The 25,462-nt window shown below is 48.0% G+C and overlaps 1 protein-coding gene across 1 annotated transcript in view; it reads left to right on the top strand.

Moving 5' to 3' along the window:
- The window catches only part of SYVN1 (synoviolin 1), an 890,352-nt gene that overhangs the window by 499,557 nt on the left and 365,333 nt on the right, over nucleotides 1–25,462 (top strand). Inside the window, exon 10 of the mRNA XM_069644965.1 lies at nucleotides 8,462–8,578. Within this exon, the coding sequence (XP_069501066.1) occupies nucleotides 8,462–8,578 (117 nt within the window). The remainder of the gene's footprint in view (nucleotides 1–8,461; nucleotides 8,579–25,462) is intronic.

Below are 25,462 nucleotides of genomic sequence, written 5' to 3'. Positions count from 1 at the left end.
ACGGCACATGAGATTACTACAATCCTCCCTCCCTGAAACCGGGGGCTACCTTCACCGAGAAACACCCCATGTATTTTTAACAAAGTACTTATGTTGCAATTCTTCAACAGCGCCCCCTTATTGTCATTGTAAAGGGATGGCTTGTTACTTTCCAACCAGATTTACACATTTTATGTTCAGCTACAGTTCACATAGCTCATGGTTATGAGATTGTGATTCACATGTTGAGGTCCAACTGCATTTTTCATTTTTATGGGGGATGATAGTGTATGTCTTTCAACCCCACTGTGGGGGGGTGGCCATGGCCGGTAACGGGCCGCCAGCATGAGCCAAGGTAGGCCCTAGTGAAGCACGCATAAAGCTCTGGTCCTGCAGGTTAGTGGGCAGGGAGCGAGGGAGTGGGGAAGAGGTTTAGTTTGGGGATATTCAGGGAGGCAACAGTGCCTCCCCACATTAAAAAATAAAAATAAAATGTTGCCACTTGGAGAAGGGCCTCGGGTGGCTGGAAACGATGGTCAGAGAATGTATATTCCTACCCGCTGTTCCAGCCACCTAATTGGCTCAGCGCCCTTCCAGAGGTTGCGAATGGACAATATGAAACTTGGTTTTGCAAGTTATCATGAGCTGCTGTGTGGGTGGTGTGCCTACCAGTTACTGTGCTAGAGACATTTTACCACACGTGTTATGCAGTGTTTTAAGCCAAATAACTGTAGAACTCTTGTATTGTATTAGATGTTTTCTACACTGATGTATTTTAATTCGATTAGATGGCTCTGACATTTTTTACTGTGATGTGAAGGAGAACAATTATTTATGTTCTTTTGAAATTGCATTCACTATCTAATGATAAAAATAGGGAATTAAATACTGAATGGTCAAAATCTTATCTGGAGTACATGTGGGATTCACTGGACCGAAGGTTGGAGCCCCTCTGCTGCCTTTCTTGCTACCACCCTGAGTGTTTTGCTGCTGCTGAACCTGCTCTGTATTGGGACTCGTATTCCTCTGTCTCCACCGGAACAACTGATCACATGCTTGCTAGATCCTCTGACACCCCCCTACCCAATTTAAGGCTGGTGCTGCTGTGATGCCTTCTGCCGATGTTTGCTGCCTTCAGAGCATCTTTTCTCCAATGCATTTAACACAAAATGAAGAGTGTAGTTGTGTGTAGGACAAAAACACATATTGGAGGATTACATACAAAGTATAAGGACATTTCTTTGTGAGATGTGATTGATTTACTTTGCAATGGGATATTCAGAAGATTGCAGACAGACTTATCAGTTGAAGATCTTGGATGATTACTACTATCGCAAGTATAGTGTAAGAAACGTTCCTTTTGTTATAAATGCTGAACACACTTTAAAAGATTGTAAGGATTATTTAACAATCAAATGGCATGAAGATGGGACAATTAATAGATGGGTTAATATTAATACAAGAGAAACCAGATGGTTACTCTGAAAAGTTAAACAAAATAAAAAATCGGAGATGAAAAGACTTTTGAGATTAAATGGAATAAACGGCAAATAAAGCAGATAATCAAAAACAAATGCAAAGAAACACCACACCTGATTTATGGTAGAAATAAAGATTTAAAGAACAATTAAATAACAAATAATATTCATCGGTTGGATAAAAGCAAACAAAGGAAGGCTTTTTGTATGAAAACATCATGCACTAAAGTTTTTAATTTTATTGGATAAAATGAAATATTTTTCATCGAATAACGTGTACCAGAGCAGTGTGCTGAATATAAATTGACTTCATACCTGTAAACTGCTTTTGTCTCTATTGGGGCCCAAATTCCTTTTTATTAGCAATCAACTGTTCATGTGATTCATGATTTCTTTTTTTATTTTTTTATTTATGTATTTGTTAATGATGAATCACTGCATAGCACTCCTAATACAAAATCTAAAGTAGTTAACATGTGCTTAAATATGTTTTTCTGCTGGTTTCATGGGTGATATGGGTCCTTTTCTAACATGGTACGGCATTCTACTTTTTAAATACCCAAGTGTTAGAGTATAGTTGAGTGATACATCACTACTATTCCCTTCTAATGAACCTGACAAGTATGTAGGTTTTTAAATAACTGGCTTATCCCCTAGGTTTAGTATTGAGTTCGGTCATGTGGAGAACATTTTCTTTTTTGTTTTTATCTATAGTTATTTTTTACTTCCCATATAGTATAAACTATGGTCACTTAATACAATACTTAAAGATGATGGATTGTGTAGTCTGTTTTATTGTGTGCTTGTGTGGGCCTAATTGTCTTTACCCTGATGCCAGCAAACCTCCTTTCTGAGTGTAACCAGAGTGCTCTGCTACGGTTAGCAGTGTGTGTTTTTTGGGCTTACTTGAGGGATACACTGTGTGCGCACAACTGTATTTTGACAAATCTCCCTAGCAGGTGACTGATGCTGCTATTATAGAGGGTTTGGATTGGCAAGTGGTGCGACCACAAGGGGAGGACCGCTGCAAACATTTTTGAGATTTCAATCTTTTAGTGGGTCTTTATAATGGGCCTGCCGGTGGTATGGCAATTATCAAGAAGTCACTAAGTGAGATCTCTGGTATCGCTATGATGGTAATTTTCCTTACTCCTATGTCCTGTCAACTTACATCCATACTCTATGGGCGTCCCTCACTAGGGACGGAAGACGGAACCTTTTTCACCAGAAAAAAATCTTCCCCTTTAAATTTAGAGGCGTGCAGGGGTGCGGCCCTGGGAGCATGCACTCCCCTGACTATGCCCACCGGCGCCACTCCCCATTCCTCTTTTCTGCTTCGACAGGAACGGACCGCTTTCACCAGCGCTCCTGGGTTTGGTTTCGGCCTTGTAATTCCACGCACTCTTCCCCGGATACTTTCTTTTGTCTTTCAGTCTTTAATCAGGTACTCGTTCCTCTGATACCACAGTCCTCCCCGGCACATGTCGATGTCCAGCCCGCACCCCCATGCCCTTTGCCTCCGCTGCTTTGGCCGACCAAGGCTGGGAGGGTTGTACCGCGTGCAACGCACTTACTCTGCGTGGTCTCTGAAGAACACGTTAGCTCGGTGGAGAGAGCTCTTCGAACCATCACCTTCAGAGGTCTTGAACTTCGTCAGGCACAAGTTACGTCCCAAGGTAGGGCCACTCTTCTCATCAGCACCCTGCAAGGGTGACTCCTTTCCTAGGAAATGTCCGAGCGGGAGGGGCCGTCCAGGTTCTAACACAAGCAGTTACTGAGGCTGTTTCAGTACCGGCCGCCAAGGGGTTGCTGGATCCTACCGGTGAGGTCACTGCGGGACTGCAAGGTTCTTTTTCCCGGGTGTCCACCCCGAGGGGCTATGCCCTGCTGCCGGACAAATGTCTGAGAGGGTGCCTGTACGCAGCACTACAGGCGACACAGCCGAGCGCACGACACCTACCAGGCCCCGTCCAGAGGTGCAGGGTAGGCCTCAAGCTCCACCTCCAACAGTCCTGGAGGAGGCTGGGCCCAGCACAGCAAGCACCACAACGCAGGCACGTGCTATGCAGCCTGACAAGATGGCCGCCACACCAGACAAGATGGCCGCTCGTCCAACGACACTGCCCTTCACGGAGCAGGTGGTAGAACAAATTTCGAGGTGGGACTGGTAATCAACCGGTACGTGGCCTACAAGTTATCCTTCAACGCCTCAGGGCAGATACATCCAGCAGACGGCAAGGCAGAGTACACCCAGGCCTCGGCAGCCTCCAGGTACGGCTCTTCCTCCCACGCCACCTAGCGCCTCACCTGCCTGTGAGGACAGGCTTTTTGAGAAATCCTCATGCTTGTGAGATCCATGCAGATGGGAGCCATCCTTGCGGATGTGATCAGGGACATGCTGCTTCCGGCCCCTCCTCCAGCCCCCTTAGCCATTCTGCCTGTTGCTCCAGCCCCTCAGGCCCCAGCCCAGCCCCAGCTGCCTACGCCAGACCCTACAGGGCTTGCGCCATTGCCTCTGGCTCCCCAGGCTGTTCCATACCAGCCTCCACAACAGCCTCAGGCTCCGATCAGCACACAGCAGCCGTCGGCGCCCAGTACTCCTCTGCCCGCTCCGGACCATCAGGACACCCTGGCGGACACCGATGAAGAGGAGGACCCCGACACTCCGTCAGTCAAGGCTTTCCATGAACGTCGCTCAGGTTTGGCTGAGTACTTGGGGCTTCCACAACCCGAGGTGGAACAACTGGAGGTGGGAGTCCTCTCTCTACGCCCCACGGCTAGAACAGGGATTCCGATGCAAAAGGATGTTGCAGCTTTGGCCAAAAAGGGATGGCTTAAACCCCATTCGGTGCAGCCCACCAACAGGTGCCTCGATGCCAAGTCCAGGCAATTGGAGGGGGATACACAATTACTGTCAGCACAACCTCAACCACGCTCCTCTGTGATTACCGCGTCCTCCATCAACTTGAAGTCGCAGTCTTCATCTGCCACCTCGTCCTCGACACTACTAGGCAAGGAGGAGAAGATCTTGGAGGTGTATGTAAAGGTCTATTGCAACGCCTCTCTGCACTTTCGTCTGGCTAATGCAGACGCCATTCTCAGAGCCGTTAACCAGAGTTTTTGGCAGGAAATAGCCTAATAGGAACTTCTGGTGCAGTCAGGCACGCTTCAAGGCAGGGCTGGCGGAAGCAAAGATGGTGGCTCAAGACGACATGGAGTCCACAGTGGTGCATATAGACAACTCAGGCTGTGCCATCTGCATCGCCACGGATATGAGGACTACTGCCTGGCTACAGGCTACCAAATTCAACCCGCACTTCCAGGAACGCATATTTGACCTTCCATTCGAGGGTAGTGACCTCTTTCATTCCACCTTCGATAAGGAACTTAATGAGAAGAGCAGTTCCCAGACTGCAAAATCCTTATCTATCCTCACGAAGTCCACGCCCAAGACATACAGCCAGGCGCACCAGCGTTCCGACAAGGGCTGTGTGTTCGGCAGGTTCCAGGGCTTCTAGGAACGAAGGTCCAGTCAGTCTCCAAGTCAACACCACCGCAAAAAGTACAAGGCGGGGAATAAGGGATTCTTTCAGTCCCCCTCCTCGGCCCCAGCCTCAGAGGGGAAAAAAGGCATGACACTCCCCTCCGGGTCCACGTGTCTCTGGTGGGGGGCAGGCTTGCCCTGAACGCACGTATTGGCACTTGAGGTTCGCAGACCCCTGTATCCTGTCAGTAGTTTCCACAGGCTACCGCCTACCGGCCCCTCCCTTCCCTCCCACCTCTACTCCACTCACACAGATTGGGACAACAACTCTATTGGCAGAGATTCTCTCACTCGTCCAGAGTCGAGCATTGGAAGAAGTCCCAGCCTCCCAGCGGGGCATGGGCTTCTTCTCCAGAATTTTCACAATACTCAAGGAGAACCAGGCTGGCTTGAGAGTTGTTGTACCTTTCCACCCCAAACCTTTCCCTCCCGCTTCAAAAGTTCTAGATGGTTACCCCAACGCTTATTGAGGAGACACTGTGCAGGGGAGATTGGAGGTGGCCCCTGGATCTGAAGGATGCTTACTTAACACGTTCCGATTTGGCAGCCCCATCGGTCCTTCCTGAGGTTCAGGATCATGGGCTTCCATTTCCAACACAAGGTTTTAGCATTTGACCTCAATTCAGCCCCAGGGGTCTTTACCAGGCTTATGAATGCATTGGCAGCCCTTCTCAGGGCCCTGGGGCACCATGTCTTTCTGTATCTAGACGACTGGCTCGTCAGAGTGAGATCCCCAGAGGCGTTCCAGCACATGCCCTCATGAATACGCTACAGGAATTGGGGTTCTCCATCAATCTCAATAGGTTACAGATGGGGCTGACGCAGAGTCTACTGTTCCTGGGCCTCATATGGGATACAAACTCAGTCTTTCCCTCGGAGGACAAGATAATAGCCAAGAGGGCCACAAGTCATTTTCTCAACAGAGGTGACACCAGCATGGTGGAACTAACACCTCATGGGGATCATGGCGGCGTATCTTCTGGCAGTTCCTTACACAAGGCTAAACATGAGTAGATTACAGCTGCACTTAGCAGCCTCATGGAGTCAGGAGCAGGGTTCCCAAGCTGAACTTGTCCGCATTTCTCCCTCTCTCAACAGGACCTTGTCTGGTGGAGCACAGACTGCAACTTGAGGATAGGCAGGCCCTTCATTCATCCAGCACTGCAGGTTTCCATCACCACAGACTCATCTTTAAAGGGCTGGGAGCTACACTGGACAACCACAGCGTCCAGAGTTTGGTCTCTTCAGGAAAAAGAGGCCCATATTAACTGTCTAGAGCTGAAGGCCATCTTGCTGGCTCTCAAGGCCTTCTTGCCCCTCATCAGTGGTAAGACGGTCCTCATGCAAACGGACAACTCCACCAGCATGTAGTCATCAACAAGCAGGGTGGCACCAGGTCTCCTCCTCTATGCACCCTGGCGGTCAGCATCTGGGAATGGGCTCTGGCGAACGGCATACACTTAACAGCGATCCACCTCCCTGGGGGAGTCGAAACTGGAGGCGGACATGCTGAGCAGATTGGGTGCGGACAATTACGAATTGGCAATTGAACTATCAGGTCTTTCAGGGGATCTTCAACAGATGGGGTCATCCACAGGTAGATCTCTTAGCCACCTGGTACAACAGAAAGTGCCCTCAGTTCGCATCCTGGCAGGGACAGGGTCTGGGCTCTCTGGGCGATGCGTTACAGATACAGTGGAGCAGCATGAACACCTATGCCTTCCCTCCCACTCCCCTGGTACACAGGGTGATCTGCAAGATCAGGGAGTCCCGGCACCTCAATATCATTCTGGTAGTTCCTTTGTGTACAGCGAGGCCATGATTCTCGGAGCTGCTCAGCCTGTCGGACCAACCTCTGATGCACCTTCCACTGAGCCCAGCTCATCTACTGCCCCAGCGGGGGGAGGGGGGGCACAGTCATCCACCCTGCCACGCAGAAGTTAGCCCTCACAGCATGGTTCTGAACAGGTTACATTAAGGCATCTGTCTCTCTCACAGGCTGACCTTGACATCATAGAGTGCTAGGAGTGATGCTACTAGGAGCCAGTACAAAAGCAAGTGGACTAAGTTTTGCCACTGGGCGAAGTCTAAGGAGGTTGATCCTCTTACTTGCACATTGTATGATGTGCTATCTTTTTCAGCACACTTCGCACACTCAGGGGTGCAAATAGACACACGCTGCACCTATCTGGCGGCCATCGGAGCCTACCAGAGCTCCAAGGAGGAGGATTTCTCATCCTCCAACCCAGTGGTTAAAGGCACTTGGCGGGCCTCACCAGGCTCTACCCGCCGATTAAGAAGCCAAACCCTGTGTGGGACCTCAACATAGTGTTGGGCGCCTTGGCGCATAAACCCTTTGAGCCAATGGCGTCGGCGGATATCAGACTAGTCACCATTAAGACAGCCCTCTTGGTGGGTCTCGTCTGCATGCTGTCGGTGAAATTCAAGCTCTGGTTGCTTCAGAACCGTACACTATCTTTCATAGGGAGAAGGTGGTTCTCAGAACGCATTCCGCGTTCGTCCCTAAAGTACTCTCTTCGTTCCACCTAAATGAGGAGATGGTACTACCGACTTTCTTCGCAGACCCCAAGGACGATGCTCTGAGGGTACTGCACTGTTTAGATGTTAGGCGCGTTCTAAAGTTCTATCTGGACAGAACCAAGAGCTTCCGCAAATCTGAGGCTCTATTTGTCACCTTCGGTGGGTCTAAGCCAGGATATCGGGCTTCCATGGCCTCCATAGCAAGGTGGATGGTTTTGGCCATTAGGAGGCCTATGAGGGGCAGCACCAACCACTTCAGGCACATATTCATGCCCACGCTGTCAGAGCCAAGGCCACAGCGATTGCGTTCGAGAGACGCGTCCCGTGGCAGGCCATCAGCAGGGCGGCCACGTGGGCCACTACCTCTCTGTTCTGCAAACACTACTGTTTGAATGCCGGCTCCAGGTCAGACAAGGCATTCAGGCAGGCAGCATTAAGTAACTTGTTTTCTTAACCCTGGGGCTACATTCAGTTGTAATCACCCATACAGTATGAAGGAATGGGGACGGGACGTAGGATAAGTTACTCACTGTAGTGACTAACGTACTCCTAGTACATAGTCCCCTTGCCTCCATACGTCCCACACCCCCCCCACCCCCTAATGAAACTGGTGTCAATAGGCAATGGTAATATTGTCAACGCGTCATTGGGGACTGAGGGGCGCCAGTGGGCAGAGTCAAGGGAGCGTATGATGCCAGGCCTTTTAAAATTTAAAGGGGAAGATTTTTTTTCTGGTGAAAAAGGTTCTGTCTACCGCCGCTAGCGAGGGACGCCCATACAGGTGGAAAGTGGGCTATGGACTAGGAGTATGTTAGTCACTACAGTGAGTAACTTATAACTTTTTCCCCAGGCCCAGTTTCAAGAAACTCAGTTTACCCCTTCAATTAATGTATTAATGCTGACTTTTCATTTCCCGCAGGTACCCTGATGCCACGCCAGAGGAGCTGCAGGCTGTGGACAACATCTGCATAATTTGTCGAGATGAGATGGTGACTGGGGCCAAGCGCCTTCCTTGCAGCCACATTTTCCACACTAGGTGAGCTGAATGCACTTTGTGAAAATCAGACTGGGGGAGCTACTATATTTTCTGTGTAACAGGTTGACAGCAAGGACTGGTCTCTAGAAGACAGTGGGAGTAGTACCTTGTCGCAAAGTTTGCAGAGACCATTCGAATTCAGCAATTCCAAAAGGTAAGAATTAGACTGTAACCATCCATCTCAGAGCATTGGGATTCAGAGTATCAAAAATAGCAGCAGAGAAATACAGCCGAAGGAGGAGGAGGGGGTGGGCCTCGCGGGCATGTAGAATTACTACAAGGCCCACCTGAGCAAGGATAACGTTTACAATGTGTATACTTAGAGAATCTGATGCTAACCGCTATCACACTTTGAGGGTGGCACTGGGTAAAAGCAGACAAACTCCCCAGAAGGAATGACAGCATGTCATATGGAAGACAATGAGAAAAAGCAAAAACCTCCATGCATGGCCCTCCCCTTTTAGCCACATATGGGCCCCTATGTCGGAGGCGCTATTATGAGCCACTCGGATTTCAGAGCTGGTTTGAGGCAGGGTTGGAAAGAAGAAATTCATATCCTACCAGCAGTTGGAGGAGGACTTGTGTATAAGAAATCTATTTTTCTGTACCTACAGCTGAAGGGGGTGCCGACCATCCCAAAATGGAAAATAGAACTACTGAGGGGCCTCACCCCATTTGAGAATATTAGACCCCTGGACACGTTTGAAAGGCCTTTTATCATAACTCTATAGAGCGATTGCTAAACCTCTACTAACCCAGGTTTTACCATGCTGCAGCTTTTTCACCGTAAATTCCAACGTGAGTACTTACCAGTGGATCCTGGGGTGGTCTTTTACTAATGATAATTACCCTCAGGGGTCTCTCTAGTCCAGGGTGGAGATTCTTAGGAGGCAAGTCTAAACATTTCCCATGGAATTGCATTAGGCATCATCCTGCTCTTTTGCATCTTCCTCTGGGGCTGCTGGTTCATCCACGGACCTTTTGGGTCTCCTCTGATCCTCCCTGGGGTTTTTTGTCATGGAATCTTCACCTGTTGGCTAAAACGGGCTTGCCTCCAGAAAAGCAGATGCCCCATTGAGAGGGTCCCATTGATGCATATTGTGAGACTACTGAGGTGGGGGAGGCTGAGTGGAGCACTGAGAGGGAAATCTGAAAGGACCAGAAAACAAGTCTTCTCTGCCTAATCCCCAAGACAATGGAACCTCGTCCCTGTCGGCATCAGAATTGCCCCCACCCTCCTGCAATTCCGAAAATAATTCAAGACCCTCCTCTTCAAGGAGTCGTCTCCTCAACACCTAGGCCATCACATCTCCCCTCTCCTCCCCACCACCCGGTACAGCTCTACCCCTCCTCTGTCCCCCTCTGTATCCTACCCCCCCGCTGTACATCTATTTTGTTGTTACCATTGAAAAGCACTCCATTATGTATCTGTATTGGTGTATACCTCTTTAAAGCGGTCTGTTGCTTCTCGAAGCTAGGTCAGTGCTCAATAAATACCATAATAATAGCGGGAATACCTAGAGGGCTAGAGACACTTCTGTTGCTATTTGGCTTGCACGGATGGGAAGCGGCGATAAGGCACACCCTGCAAATGGCACACTTGATCCTGCTGCAGCCTGAGCATGCCTGGCAACCTCTTGGAAAAGGGTGGCCTTACCAACAAAGAGGGAATGGGCCCGGAAGAGACAGGACATCTTCAAAATGGAGTGACTTGTTATGCTACACAATAATACTAATGATATTCGGACCAAAGCTAACAAATCCGGGAACTGCTCTAATGGATAAAGTTTAGAGTGTGCTAGTGCTGTTATATTGGATGGTCGCGGGGAGGAAAGGGACCAACTGTTAGAAAAGATTGATGGCTTTGTTGAGAATGTACTGAAGTATGTTGTGGAAAAACTTGCAATAAAAGTGTTGTACAAAAATAACAGCAGCCATCCCAACTGGCTAGGTTAAGAAGGGCCACAATTACAAAAGACTAATAGTGGAATGTGCCAGACATTTCAGAATAGTAGCATGCAGGCGATTTTTGGTAAAGTGCAAAATGCAGCTGTCTGCCTCATTGCCGGCATACGAAAGAAATTACTCCCATTTCCCCTTTGCCAAGAACTCTGCTGGCTCCCTATTAAACTATGATTTTCCTCTAAACTACCGAGCTTAACTTTCAAGTGCATCAACGGTGCTGCTCTGTCTAAGAGAGAGCGCAAGAACCATCATTACCTCTCTACAGAGACTTTTGCTCTGTGAACACAATGCTACTTTAATTCCCCCTGTCCAAACACCATTGCTGAGGAGATGGATGATTTTCAGCAGCAGCTTGTTCACTCTTGGAACACTCTTCCTTCTCAAATTCACCATGCTACCTTCCTGTTACAATTCAGGAAACTCCTAAAGATGTGGCTCTTTACTAAAGTCTGTTCTGGCCCTTCTGTCTTTCATGAACTCAAATCTGTGTTCCTTTTTTTTATCAACAATTCCCCCCTCCCCCCTTTCTCGGTGAGATCTTGCTCAGTGTCTAGAAACCATTTATGATTCTATTTCCCACTTGAGCTCCATTGATTGCATGTTTGAGTAAGTTCAGAAAGCAGAGTTTTTGATGACCACAACCCTGCACTCTTGCAACACAATATATCGGGTCCCTGTTGGAGATGTTTCAAAGAACACAAACTCCCAGTGACGGTGCAAGGGTTTTTATTGAAGTTTTTTGTCAGGGCGCTTGAGCCGCCCCCCTTAATAGTCTAAAAGCACTATATCCACCCTACCCTAGGCATCACTACTTCACAGTATGAACAATTGGTTTCTCCCTACTATTTAGGTACTGACTTTTCTAGAGGGGCAACCTAAACGCTAATGCCTTATTTGCCTGAACTCCCCCGGGAACTTCTTAGACTGACTCTTGAAAGGGTGCAGAAGTAAAACTCCTGCACAGAGGGGTCATGGTGTCGGCTATAAACTTTTATTCAAAAGTGCAAAAGGGAAAAGAGAAAAAAGACTGTTTCCATGCCTCAACGGAAATAATTACTGTCAGAATATCCCAAGTAAAAGTCCCACTGTCCAGTGTCAAAGTCCTAACTGTCCCTTGCACACTAAGCTTACTGAACAAAAGGTGATGTCTTCTTGATCCAGAGGGTTGACTCCCTCCCGCTGGACAAAAGGCAGTTCTTGTCTTGGTCAGATTCTCTTTATCTAACTACAGCCACTCCTTGGCTGATTGAGAAATGTCTTTCTTTCCCCAACCCTCCTCCGGCTTGGTCAGCATGGATCTTAAGAGGTGTGGGGGCAGGGGGTCAGGGGAGTCTGTTGTCACTGATGCACAAGAATCACTCCAACTCTGAGGCGGTACAGGGGGATTTATTGAAATTTTGAGTGTCCCTAGGGAAGTCTCTCTTTCTCACCTTGTAACAAACCTCCTCCCGATCCCAGGTGTCCTCAAACCCAGATAAGTACTACTGAACGTTGACCAATACTGTTTAAGGAGTTGGCTTATACTAGAGATAATAGTCTAAGCTGACTGTCTAAACTCACTCAGGGTCGTGCTAACTGTTCCTAATATATACAGTCATAATTGATCTTCTGAAAGATGGAATGGTGCTGTCCTGCCACACTGTGCGATTCAGACTGCTTCTTAGACGTCCATTCTCGCCTCTCCCTCTACTTCTTTGTTTTGACTCTCCCGTCTCACTTTTTCCACCACTCTTGTCGCTTTGATGTTCTCACTCCTCCTAGCTATCGCCTCCACCTTTTTGATGTTACTCCTTGTTAGGAAGAATTCTCTGTTTAGGCTGAATTTCCTAACCTAGTGAGTCCCCCAGCAGCTTTGCTGGATTTTGTGGGGTTTATTTTTTTCTCCTGCCAAGAGTGAGACTCTTTTATCCTCACTCTTGGACATGACTTGAGAGTGTTCTCTGTGACTTGCTATGTGCTTATGGGCTGGGGGGGTAATTTTCCCCATAGGCCATCATTGGTTTTTGAATGTGTGTTACACAGCACCCTCAGTGCAGTAGCACAGGGGTGTTTTAGAGACCCCCAAACATAGACTCCACACCCTGGGACTGACTACGGTCTCCCTGGGTCTGTAAAGTTACCATTGACTTTACTAGTCTTAACTTAGGAACTTAACCAGTACAAACCATCTTACTGTGGAAGCACTGGTAGGGGCAATTAGATTGCCCCTGGGTCTGTTGTCGAGGGGGTACTGTCCCGTCCCCCCTCGCCGAGTTCTGGCTGGTGGCAGTGGATACCACGGAAATATTCCACCGGAATATTTCCCAATGGGATTTCCCATTGGTTTTTGATGCACCACTTTTTGGTGCAATGTTAAAGATACCGCCGGTTTATTTATTTAATATAAATTCACCGGTTGGGATTTTTTGCCGGAACTCACCGCCAAAATGGCGTCTAGGTTCACTTCAGTAACCCTGAACCCGAGTCGAGCCTTTTTTCCACTTTTGGCGGGCTTCTGCACAGAAGCCCTCCAAAGTGGTGCCATTCTGTCTGGGTACCACAGGGGGTGTGGGAGGGGGTTTAGGCACCCTGGACCGAGTTGCCTTGCCAACTCAGGTCGCACTCTAGTGTGATTGGCCCAAGTGGTGAGCCACCCCGCTCACCACTTAGCATGTTTGAGTGACAGCTAGGCTGTATGAATGGGGGTTTGCTGCATAAAAGCAGGGTTTTTGGGACTGGTTCTTCAGAAGTCGCCACAGGACCTAAGAAGCCGAAGAGGGAGAAGCCGAACCGACCTGCCAAGACGACACCACCGGTGAAGCCCTGCAGAATCGTCTCACCACTTTTCCCGACGACAGAGGAGATCTCCCGCTGGAGAGTCTTCTTCCCTTAACTGGTGGGGACAACCAGTTGCTGCCTTCTTTTCGCCGTCCCGAAGCATCTTGTGGCCGCCTTGCCTGTGCCAAGCACCCCGGCAACCGGGATACCACTTTTTACCTCAACCGCGAAAGAGGGGTAAAAATCCTTTGTGACCGGAGAACTCCACGGCTGGCCTCATCCCTGGTAGTGCAACGACCTGCAGCCTTCCTCCCCGTCGAGATCACCTCTTCCTCGGGACGACGCCGCAACTTGCACCCACTACCAGGAACGACTACCACCGCTGGAGGAATCTTTCCACTTTTAAAGGTACTGTGATCCGCCCGGCCTCCCTTGCCACCGATTGTACGGGGTAGATTTAGCCCTCGGCTCTCGAACCTGGGTAGGTCTGGGACACTCTAACTAAACTTTTCAGAACCATAGTAAAACCGCTTTCTACTCACCTGCAAAGACTTGTGACATTGTGTGATCTTGGGCGCATTTTCGCCTGGCTCCCTCTAACGCGGGCCCCGAACTAATTCCCCTGGTTCCACTATTGACTGTCTTTGCTAACCTTATGTGAAAAGTGTTTTACCTAACTGCTCTCTTTATTTCTGCCTTTTCCCTCCCTTTTGGTAATACTTGTTGGAGTACCATCTAACGTTAAGCGCTCACCTCTGGTTGGAAATAAGTGGTGTTAACTTAGAATTGTCCAACAAACGATTAGGGATGTACATATGAGTAATAGTAACTGTGTTTGACTTTCTTATCTTTTCTAATGTGCTAGTGTAGTTTATGAGTGTACCTTTAATAAATAAGTTTACACTTTTACACCTAGCTCTGGTCAGTGTTTGCTTGTGCGATTGTACCTCTGTACCTATTTATGTATCCTCTGTATACTGCCTAACTCTTCTTGAGGGAAGTCTGACTGCTCAGCCACAGCTACCACAGTGAATCTGTGCGGTGCAGACTGCTACCAAGTGGGTTTACTGCCAACACCTGTAGTCTTAAACCTTTTGCAGTGGTCCCAGAGGGAACTGCACAGGTTTCTGCCTAACACTCCTCCTTCCACTACTCCCTGTTCCACCACTACTTACTCCTCCACCTGTCAGAAATGCAAGACGGACAAGTGGATAGTTTTCCCACAAGTAGCCATTTTATTAAATAATAAGGGTGTGATGCTGTCAAACTAAGGCTAAAGGAAAGAACGAATACCCAAAAGATATCTGTCCCCACTTACACATATAAATAAATCATACAGGTATCACAAGACCATTCAAACTCAACAAACTAACATTTGTGCTCTAACATAAACTTTGTGACCATTTATTCTTATAACCAGGGTCGGCTCCCCTTCCCCAGGATTAATGCAGGATTTTCTAAACCAAAGTTCCAATCAAGAAAATTATTTTCAATAGCCAAGCTCTGCTCCAAATGCAACACAGTTCTTTTCGCTCCATAAGTCTTCCACTTGGCACTTGGATTGTCTTTTTGCTAAACAAGATGTATCACTCCTCAAAATGATTGTCCATAGTTTCCACAAGCTCTTGCTTAATAAACCAAAAAGACTGTCTTCACACTTCAATGGATTGCTTATCTCCCACAGATTCCTCATCTGATAGATACCTCATCCAGCTCTGCTGCTCGGAAACCCTTTTGACAGGGGACATAGTGGACCTCACCTTGGCCATCTATCGTCAATCCGTCTTGCTCGATGCTCAATTGTCGGCCCCAGGCGTGACGTTGGGCGACGTGCATATATACCACGTCACTACACCCGACACCTCAGTTCCTTTTTTCTGCATGCTCGACACGCTGCTGTGAGGAACACGAATTGAGTGTGCAACTCTGTGTTTGACTAAAATCGTCCATTTGTTATTCAAAAAAAAATGTGGGGGTAAAAACCTTGACCTTAAGTATGTCCGCTCCCCGGATTTCAGGTTTTAAGAGGTGCACCGACTGCCATTCCAAAATGTCAATGACCGAGCCGCACGACCATTGGTCTGTGGTGTCTGGGTACGGATCACGACACAGAGGGATGTGTCGTGCTCCAAGATGCACTCGAAGTCTGTATGCGAGCGGGCTGCCAAACTTGCCTTGGGCCGACTGTCTCCGAAAACCCTGGCGCATTCTATCATCCGGTCTACCGAGGCAAAGACCGAAGGCCCCACTCCCAAAAAGGAAAAAGAAAAGCACAGACGGAAGGCCAGATAGTGGTCACATTCGAGGAGCCAATCTTCCTCGTCTTCTTTGCCTAAGAAGTGCCACCGTCGTTGACACAAGTCCAGTTTGTCGGAAAAAGGTAAACCCCTGCTGGGCCGACCACTTGGGAGGAGTGGGAAGATTTCAAAAGCCCAATGATGGCTATGTTTAAGGCACAAGCTGCTGCAGGTGCGGTTACCTCCCTCCCCTGAACAGTAGGCCTCGGCTGCACTCCCAATCCCACACTCTCCAAATCGACGACGCCATCGGCTTTGGAGAAGCCTTCATGCTCAACACCTACACAGGCGAAAGTCATTTGATGGCCAGTCCCTCTAGAGCGCGTTGACAGGCTGACTCCTCCAACGCCACAGTGGTGTCCAAGCCCCGTCCAGCGCCTACGACCTTGATGTCGAGAGAGAAGCCTTTGGCGCCGACTATCAGCGACGGATCCTTTGTGCCTCTGTCCAGGTCCGGATTCTTTGAGTCAATGATGTTGACTTTAGGCGCAGACTAAGGTGATGACCAAGGGGACGTGTCGTACTACTTTACGACGAACAGGTGGACCTGTTAGCTGCCCAAGGATTACACGATGCCAGCATCCTGGAAACTTCTCCAGATGTAGAACTTCAGCAGGGTCAGCCATACACTCCCACCCATGGCTAGGTTTATGCCCCTAGTGGAAAGGGTAGTAGACACCCGGGGTTTGAAGTCCTCTTCAGTGCCTTGTTCAGGGCTACGATTTGACAGAAATTTAGATGAAGGTCCTGTGAAAGAACATAGCATGCCACTTAACCTGGCAATTGCAGACCCCTAGCTTCCTTGTGGTGACATCCCTGCTCCATTCCCCTGGTGAACCCTACTTCTACAGGGAAGTACCGGCTGGCAAGAGGAGATCCATCATTCTTGGCTCCTCACCCTTTTCCGGAAGGGCTTGTTCAAGCAGCCACAATCTCCACCAGGTCTGTGCCCTCCAATCTGCCGCTGGACAGGGGCCTCTGGACAGGGAAGGTAAAAGTTGGATGCAATGGCCAAGAAGGTCTTTAGTTCTGACAGCATGGTGCTGAAGGCCACCATGTGAATTGTGGTTGCGCTAAATACTCCTTTGTTCTATGCAAAGCTGTGGAGCAGGCAGCAGAGTACATCCCGATGGTGAAATAGAGGATGGATTTACACGGGTGGTGGAAGATGGGAAGGAGGTAGCCAGGCAATTGTTACAACGTGCCTCAACATGGCCGACTGCATTGGCCGGTCGATGGGGTCAGTGGTACTCTTGAGGAGAAGAGCTCATCTAAAAACTTCTGACTTCTCTCTGAACGTCCAGAATAGGCTACTGGACATATCTTTCGAGGGAATCAGACCGCAAAATCGCTAAGCCTAGCTGCGCAGCCGGCCAAACCTGCCTTAAGCTTAGAGGCAGAGACTACAGGCGCTACGTGCCTTTAGCAGGAAGTCGCTGCTCCCGCATGCCAGGCAGCGGCAGAAGCATTTCCCGTGCCCCAGAAGAGGCATAGGGGCTTCTAGAGGCCAGCAAACCGCACCGGGGGTGGCTTCGCCGTCCAAGCAGCTCTGATTTTTTTTTCATGTGCCGATGCATCAAAAGCACAGGAAGTTCCTGAGGTTACTCATAGGAGACCAGCATTATCAGTCCCCTTTGGGTTGACCTCTGCTCCAAGGGTCTTGACCAAGCTCATGGTGGTAGTCGCGGCTCACCTCAGGAGATCCGTGGTCCATGTATTCCCATACCTGGACTACTGGCTGATCAGAGGGAATTTGGCTGGGACAGGTTTTGTCTCACCTGGAGGACACCTGCCTTCTACTGCACAAGCTGGGCTTCTCCCTTAACTTGAGGAATGCCTTCCCTCCCGAGGGGAGAGGTCAACAGCATTGCGCAGATGGTGGAATTGTTCTGGAACCATGCAACCTTACCAGCGACTTCCTTCCTCCGCCTCGTAGGCCTCATGGCCTACTGTATTTTTATAGTGCCAGAGGCCGGCTACACATGAGATCCCTTCAGTGGTAGCAGTACCTCAGGATGTGGCCAACGATCTCAATTGGTGATTCGACAGCAACAATCTCATGGCGGGGAACTCTCCTGGCCTCTTGGCCTCCTGCCCGGGTGGTCACAGATGCGCCTCTAAAGGGTTGGGGTGCTCATAGCGATGACTTGGAGTTGAACGCCTTTGGTCAGCGATGGAAGCAAGGTGGCACGTCAACAGGCTGGAGTTGCGTAGGAAGTGTCCCGATTCTGATGGAAAACACGGTGGTCACGCACTACTTGAAAAAGCAGGGTGGCGTGCACTCCCTCTTGCTTTGCATAGAGGTGATGCAGCTGTGGTTCTGGTTGCTGGAGAACCATATCTGACGGGGACAGAGAACGGCTTGGCGGATGTTCTGAGCAGGCAGAGCACCGTCTCACGAGTGGGAAGCGTGCCAGGAAGAGGTCTTCACTCTCTGGGGTACCCCAGCAGTGGATCTGTTTGCCATGGAGTCCACCAGGAAGTACAGACAGTTTTGCTCGAGGGAATTCCCAGCGAACGGCACACTGGGGACGCATATATGGCAGACTGGACTTTCCCTCTCCACTATGCCCCCCCCGCCCCAAGCCCCCGATTCATGGGTTCTCAGGAGTTCGATGAGGTTTTGAGCAATCATGATCTTGATTGCCCTGGACTGGGCAAGGAGAACTTGGTACTTCGACCTCTTGGATCTGACCATCTGCCCGCCTCACCAGTTGCATGGGCGCCCAGTCGGAAGGTCGGTACTTCACCCGAGCTCAGTCTATCTTGAGAGGGTGAGGTATGATGACCGAGACCTCTCAGGGGAGGTACTCAAGGTGTTGCTGGCTGCATGCAGACCGTCAAACAGATCTCTACGGGCGCAGTTGGAGAGGATTTGAGGCATGGTGCAGGGAACGCAAGATCAATCCCATCTCTTGCCCCACCACTACAGTGATGGAGTTCCTTCTGTCCCTGGCCTCAGCAGGCCTTCAGGTTACCACAGTGGCAGCCTTGTCTGTGTTCAAAAGGTCCCTTTAGCAAGGTTCTTTCTTTACGATTCAAGTTATGGCCCAATTCCTGAAGGCAAAAACGAGGAATGATGGCTGTAAGTTTCCGAATGAATCTTAACCTCTGGCATTGCTCTTGGCAACCCTCCAGACCATCGTTCATTTGCCAAGCCATTACAGAAGGGCCTTGTGAATACATTTCCACTAACTCCTTTTGCTGTCTCAGACTGGGATCTAAATCTAATTCTAACATTCTTGATGGCGGCACCATTTGAGCCCATGCATTCCCGTTCTTTGAGACTGTTATGTTTTGAAAACAGCCTTTTTGATTGTGATCGCGTCAGCCAGCAAAGTTAGCGAGCAGCAGGCTGTGTTGCAAGCCCCCATTCATGCAGTTTTTTCGGGAAAAGGTTTCCCTTAAAATAAGGCCTGGCTTTCTTCTGAAAGTGGTTTCTGAGTTCCACCTTTATCAGTCTGTAGATTTACCGGTCTTCTACCCTCCATCACATCCATCTAAGGAGGAGTAGCGGTTCCACCACTTGGATCCCAAAAGAGCCTTGAGCTTTTATGTCGCTAGGATTGTGGGATGTTTTTACCCTTGCATCCAAGCCCTACCATAAAACTGTGCATTACTGGCATTGAAAACATCATGATGGCCAGAAGTCCCCAGAGAGTGCACAGGGAAAACATGAAGAATAGGCTGCCACCCATTTTTGCCTATGTTGTGAGCACAGGAGGGCACTGCCTAAAACCACCATTGGGCTACACACACACACACAGTAGCCTGAAACCATTGGGAATGACAATGCTGATTGCCACAAGCAACCCAGAACTGTGGGGAATTCATTTTCTTAATGTCAAAAATGGATGCAATACTGGTGCTCACCACTATCAGAAAGCTGGCGTTTTAAAACCACCAGACTTTTGTGTAAAACTGAACAAATGAACCCAAACCAGGCCAAGGAAAGACTTGCTAAGAGGTGGATACAATGTAAAACTAGATTCTGAAATGACTTGAAGGAAGTAATTATTTAATGTATATATAAAAAAAAATAGCTGGGGATGTCAGCAGCTTAAGTGAATTTGGGGGTAAAGCCACTGAAATCGAAATGTTTAGAATAAATGATTGACCTACTTTTGAGTGTAACATAGGTTGCAACTGTTAAATGTCATAGTTTTGAACTTAGAATCCGCATTCTAGCTGCATGTGTAAAAATTGTAAGTTTGATTTAAACTGGGAACAAACAGGACATTTAGCTGAAGCTTGGCTTAAAGAAATTGAATTCTGCCTGACAACTAACCCCGACAGGAGTTGAACTGTCTCAACAACTCTTCCCAGGCCTGGCTGCATCCTGCTGCCCCCACCAAAAGGAGATCACACCTCTCTGAATTAAGGGAGGGGTACCTGCAGACTGCAGGAAATTGAACAAAGGCCTGTCCTGGACTCAGGCAAATGTTATATTGGGGGGGGGGTCGTAAATGGCTTCCTCTTGGGAGACACTGGGAGGGGCAGTGCCTCTGAGAGCAAACTGAGCTTGGGGGAAGTGGACAAACCAGAAACTCCACCATGTGCTTGGGGGAAACCACACCCCTTTGTGCCAGAGCATAATTTTTTTAAAAAAGATGGATAATTCATAGTACGGACTTGTCAGAATTATATGAGTAATATCATTATTCTTGTGATTTTTCTGTGCACGTTTTAAAAGGTGTTAGGACCCTGTGGTGTATTCTGGGGGGTTACTAGCGGAAAATAGGGTCTTACTCCAAATGTCTGCATGTTAAAAATCTTGACACTTCATCAATTAATGTCCATACTCCTTGCGCACATTTGTGTAATTTTTGGCAAATGTCCGATATTGGTAAACCAACCAAAAAGCGCAAAATGTTGTCATTTCTGAATCCCAGCTCGCAGGAACATGGGGCTTGAACAGAGACCTGTCTTAATTCATCTGTAATATGTACATGTAATGTCAACCACTTGTGTATCTGGGAAATATGTATTTGAATCAAATATAGATTTGTGGGCAAATTGACCAGGGGAGGATCCTCTGGCCCATAAACAGACCTCATGCTGACAATCCATTTCCTTTCCCCAATCATGGGAGAGGGGAGAATTGGGCCAATGACAAGTAGAGAGGGGCAGGCTCAGTTATGCCACGCACACACCCACTTTCTAAACACATAAAAGCAGACAGTGCAGGACAGGTCGGGACATTCACTTTCCACTTTCTTGCGGGATGCTTTGCCGGGAGACTTCAGACTTCACACCCAGAGATCCAGACTTCAAATCCATCAATCTCCAGAACCTGTAGCAGAAATTAACTCCAGAATTTGTAGCAGAGAGGCCTGAATCCACAAGCTGAATCCTCTTCAGCAGGCCTCAAAACCAACCAAACTATTCAACAGCCGGGCGAGCTGTTTGAATTTTTTGCCAAGAACTTTTGCAAGAACCTGTAGCAGTATCCAGAAAGCAGTGCTGTATCCGGAACCAGAGAGAACCACAAACCAGACCGTTGTGGGCAGAACCGGTGCTTGACAGACCCAGAGAGCAGAGCTGACCCAGATAGCCGGGGCTTCAGAACCACCTGCCGGAAGTCCCGTCCAACCTGACCAGACCTTGACGGCTTATTTCAAAAATATAGTGTGAGTACTCACTGTGCCAAAACCAATTTCTTAGTTTAAAATAATCTAATCCAAACTATTTTAGCCTATTAGAACTGCCTCCTAGAATTGTCATTCTGTCATCTTTAAAACTGAAAACTGTCACCTGTCATTCTGAGCTTTAAAATTTAAAATCCGAATAACTACCTTGACTTAAATCGGCCGTATCTCCGGAACCGTTTGTCCTAGGAACGAAATTTATCTTAAAGCTAAGATTCTAGGCTTTCCAACAAACCTAGAACCGACTTGCTACTCCTTATAGGGCCTCCGTAATTACGCTCGACGCACGCGATTACATTTGCCGCGATTTGACATTTTGCACAATTTCAGCCACGTGTAAAAATCAGCAGCTCCTTGCTTTTCTTTGCTAAAATTCGTTTTAACCTGCTAGTTACTCATAGAGCATTGCTAAAGTGAGCCTGAACTAATATAAACTAGCTATCACCCACCCTGAACCTCTAGAGGGAATTGCAAGCATTTTTAGCACATTTCTCACTTCATTGTCATCACATTCAAAGCATTTTGGGCCTGTGTTTCAAACTTCTACCTGTTTTCCTCTAAGTTTGCTAGGGGGAACTGAATTATATTGTTTGCATTCCTAAGAACTGTATGCTCCCCTGTTCATCTCCTTACATTGCATAGGGGTGGGGGGGGGGGGGTGAATTGTTCAAGAAAAAGTGATCATATTATCTTTTGGTTGAAATCATCTCAAGGTTATTGCTGTGTTGTATTCTGTCTCACCCAGCCTTTCCTTGAACCATATAAAGCATTCTCTGCCACCTTATTCTTCTTTTCCTATTCATAAGTAACCAAGAACTGTGCTACTGTAGGATTACCTATTGCTGATTACTGCTCATATTCACAAGTGTGCTATCCATTATCAATTTATTTATAGAAGTGTGATATATATATATTGTTTAATTTTTCAAATAAACCTTTTAAATTTGCAAAACAAGCCTACTTCTTGGCTCAGCGGGGTCAGGGGGATTCTAAGAGAGGGGTGTTATACAAGGGTTCATCATCCAGATTATAACTTGCCATAAAAATATATAAATAAGGGCTTCCCTTGGGCATCCCAGACAAGGCACTGACTTAGGGGGATTGCTTGATTGGAGTCACTTACAGGATGTCTGAATTCCGAATATCTGACCAGCTGTTTGTGGCCCATTCTTTGTCCTGCAAGGGTCTGGCTGTAACTAAGCAGACTGTTTAATTGGAATATTCTTTGCATCACAGAATGTTACCAGTCTGCTAGCGGGGAGCTTCCTCCCGGCATCAGGGCACACTCGACTAGAGGGGTCTCAGCTTCTACGGCTTTGCAGAGGGGAGTTCCCATTAGCGACTGTCGTGCGGCCACATGCTCATCCTTGTACACATTTAGCAGGCACTATTGTCTGGATGATGCCTGAGGGGCTGATGCACGTTTTGGCAACTGTAGCACTTTCTGCCCTCGTCCATGGTCCTAAATGCAAGGGGAGTCTGTCAAATGAGGAATCTGCGGGAGAAAGGCAATCAATTGAATGAGAAATTACTTACCGTAATGGTCTCTATGGATTCCGCTCCCACAGATTGCTCATCGCCCCTCCCATCCATCCCCGCTCAGAAAGTTCTTCCAGCTTGGAGCATCTGTCTAATCGAAGGGACGCCTGGTGATGGCTCTGAGGTGACTGCTGTCTGGCTAATCGCTTGTCTTTCAAAAAAAAGAAAACCTTTACATTTCTCTGGTTAGCCTGGTCTCCCATCGTTTTCCACTGCAGCATTTAAGCATGAGGAAAAAGGGGGAACTGGGGTGTGGGGCGTAGTGATGTGGTATATATACAACCCCTGGCGTCACGGTTGAAGCAGACGATCGATGGCCGAGTCGGGGTCCACTACATGCCCCATGTCAAAGTTTCCGAGCAGCAGAGCTGGGTGAGGATATCTATCAGATGAAGAATCTGCAGGAGAAGAATCAATAGGAAGAACATTACGGTAAGTCATTTCTCCTTCTAGTCAGTATTCAATTTAACTTCTCTTCTTTGAAGAACAAGTTTCCCATTTCTTCTTCATGAACCATGTTTTGTCAGGATGGTTTTACCACAGTTGATAAAACATTAGTGGACTTGTCACTTTCTTTCCACCACAACCGTCCATCACACCACACTACAGTACTTAATTGTCTTCATCCTGGTCCACTAACCTGCCAGGACTAACCACTAATCGTCCCTTTTGTGGTATATGTTAGGGAGAATTCTCATTTCTGTCCTAATTTCCTTCAACCTTAGAGACCCCCAGCTCTTCTGCTGGACTTTAGGACTTTACATTTTTATCCTGGAATGAGTGAGGCCTTTTTCTCACTCATGTATTTTTGATCTCATTGTTTTCTTTGTTTTTTGGAGTCTGACAAACTCCATAGGCATCTACTTTTTGTATGGTGACACACAGCACCTTCGGTGCAGTGTCACTGAGAAATCCTTTAGATTTCTCTTAAGGTTTAAAAACCTTATCTTGTGAGAACTACTGTTCCCAAGAATAGTAAAGTGAAATGACTTTACTTCGCTTTTCACTCTGTAGATCCAGCACACCCCATCCTATGTGGTGTGCCGGGGGGTTACTTAGTAGCTCCTTTTTCTACTTACTCGTGTAACATTTTTTATGTTACCTTCACTCCTTTAAATGGCTGGTGGCAGTGGTTTAATTTTCCTACCATTGTGCTTTTCTACCGCAGGCTGGACCCTCAGATACAGTATAGCACCCATGGGTGACCATTGTGTCCAAATGGCTCCAGTCTTCTTTTTCCGCCATTTCTTGCTAGTGAAGTCTTTCTTTGGTTTCGTTTTGCCTTTGTCGGGCTTCAGTGCTGAAACCCGCCTCTGGCTCCAGTGTCTGGCAGGGCAGGATGCAAGGGAGGTGCCCGAAACTCCCTGTCCTTAGTCTCCTTGGCAACTTGAATGCACCCAGTCGTGATTGGCTGGCTGGCCTTGCAGGACAGGCACCCTGCTGTGTGTGCGACAGCTAGGCTGTGCCTAAATGGGAGAAACCTGCATAAAAGGCGAGGCTTCTTGAGCTGAGTTGACCACTGGACGAAACATCCGACGAAGGAATCGCGAAGAGAAGCTTGCTGCAACCTTCTGGACCGGTGAATTGCCCGGTGAAGCCCTGCTGCTGTGCTGAAACTGCTTTTCCGAATTGACTAGAGAAGCCCCGGAAAGAATGACTTTTTCCCTTGGGTTGGTAGGACCAACTATAACCCCAAGACTAACTTTGCTGGAAGTCCTTCCCCCCAACTGGCTGTACTTCTTTGCTGCTGCTGGAGCCGAGTGCCAGGGTTGATAAATCACTAGTCTAGTGCATCGTCTTTAAGCCGAACCAGAGCTCCAGGAAGATCCTGAGGACCCTCCTGAAGCAGGATAACCCAAGCTCGAGTCACCTCACCAGAGTGCTGGACTCAAGGAGCAAAGAAAGTCCAAGTGTCCAAGATCTGCAGTGGTGCTATTTGCCGGTAGCTGAAAAAGCAAAGTGCTGCTGAACTGAAGAGCCCGTAGCTGCCGCAGACATCCGAACTGCTGTGCAGGAGTCCTCCAGACGTCCTCCCTCTATTCCCCACGACTGAGGCCCAGGTACACAGACTCTGCAAGTCTGCAACCAGGAAAGAAGCCAGCTAGATCCTCTTCTTCTAACCTAAGGTACTGTTCTTACTAAGGGGTACTTACCTCGGTCTGTAGCTTACTCGTCTCAGTTGAGATTTGGGAATCGTACAAAAATGTAGCCCTCATTTGTGCACCCCTGCAGTTACTGCGACTTTGGGGGCGCACAATGAGGGCGACTTTTACTGCGCCCAAGCAGAGCAGGGGTTGCGGGGGGTTATTCTAGCTCTAACTTTTCACAAGTGTAACAGTGTGTGGCCCAATAGTGATTTTCTACAACAAACTTTTTAACTTTGTGCAAGGTTTTTTTTTCTAAGAAGTGCCTCCGCTCCATTGACGTTGTTCAAATCGACTTTCGCTGTCCTGGTTCCCTGCAGACTCTTCAGTCCCATCTACTTTGATTCTAACTGTCCAACATATGTGATACATTGGTTGCTTAACTAATATTGCTGGGCAAAGTTTTTTTTATCTAGACTTCATTGGGGGATTGTGAAAGTGCTTGCATGCTCTGAGAAACCTGTTAACGTTTTTCCTTCCATTAACCCTACCTTTTTCACAACCTCAGAATTTTACCAAGTACAAAAGTGATAT

This window comes from Ambystoma mexicanum, chromosome 2p (genome assembly GCF_040938575.1).
Source record: "Ambystoma mexicanum isolate Mex_15411 chromosome 2p, UKY_AmexF1_1, whole genome shotgun sequence".
NCBI lineage: Eukaryota > Metazoa > Chordata > Amphibia > Caudata > Ambystomatidae > Ambystoma > Ambystoma mexicanum.
Note: the sequence above shows the minus strand (reverse complement) of the source record. Positions and strands in the feature narration are given on the sequence as shown.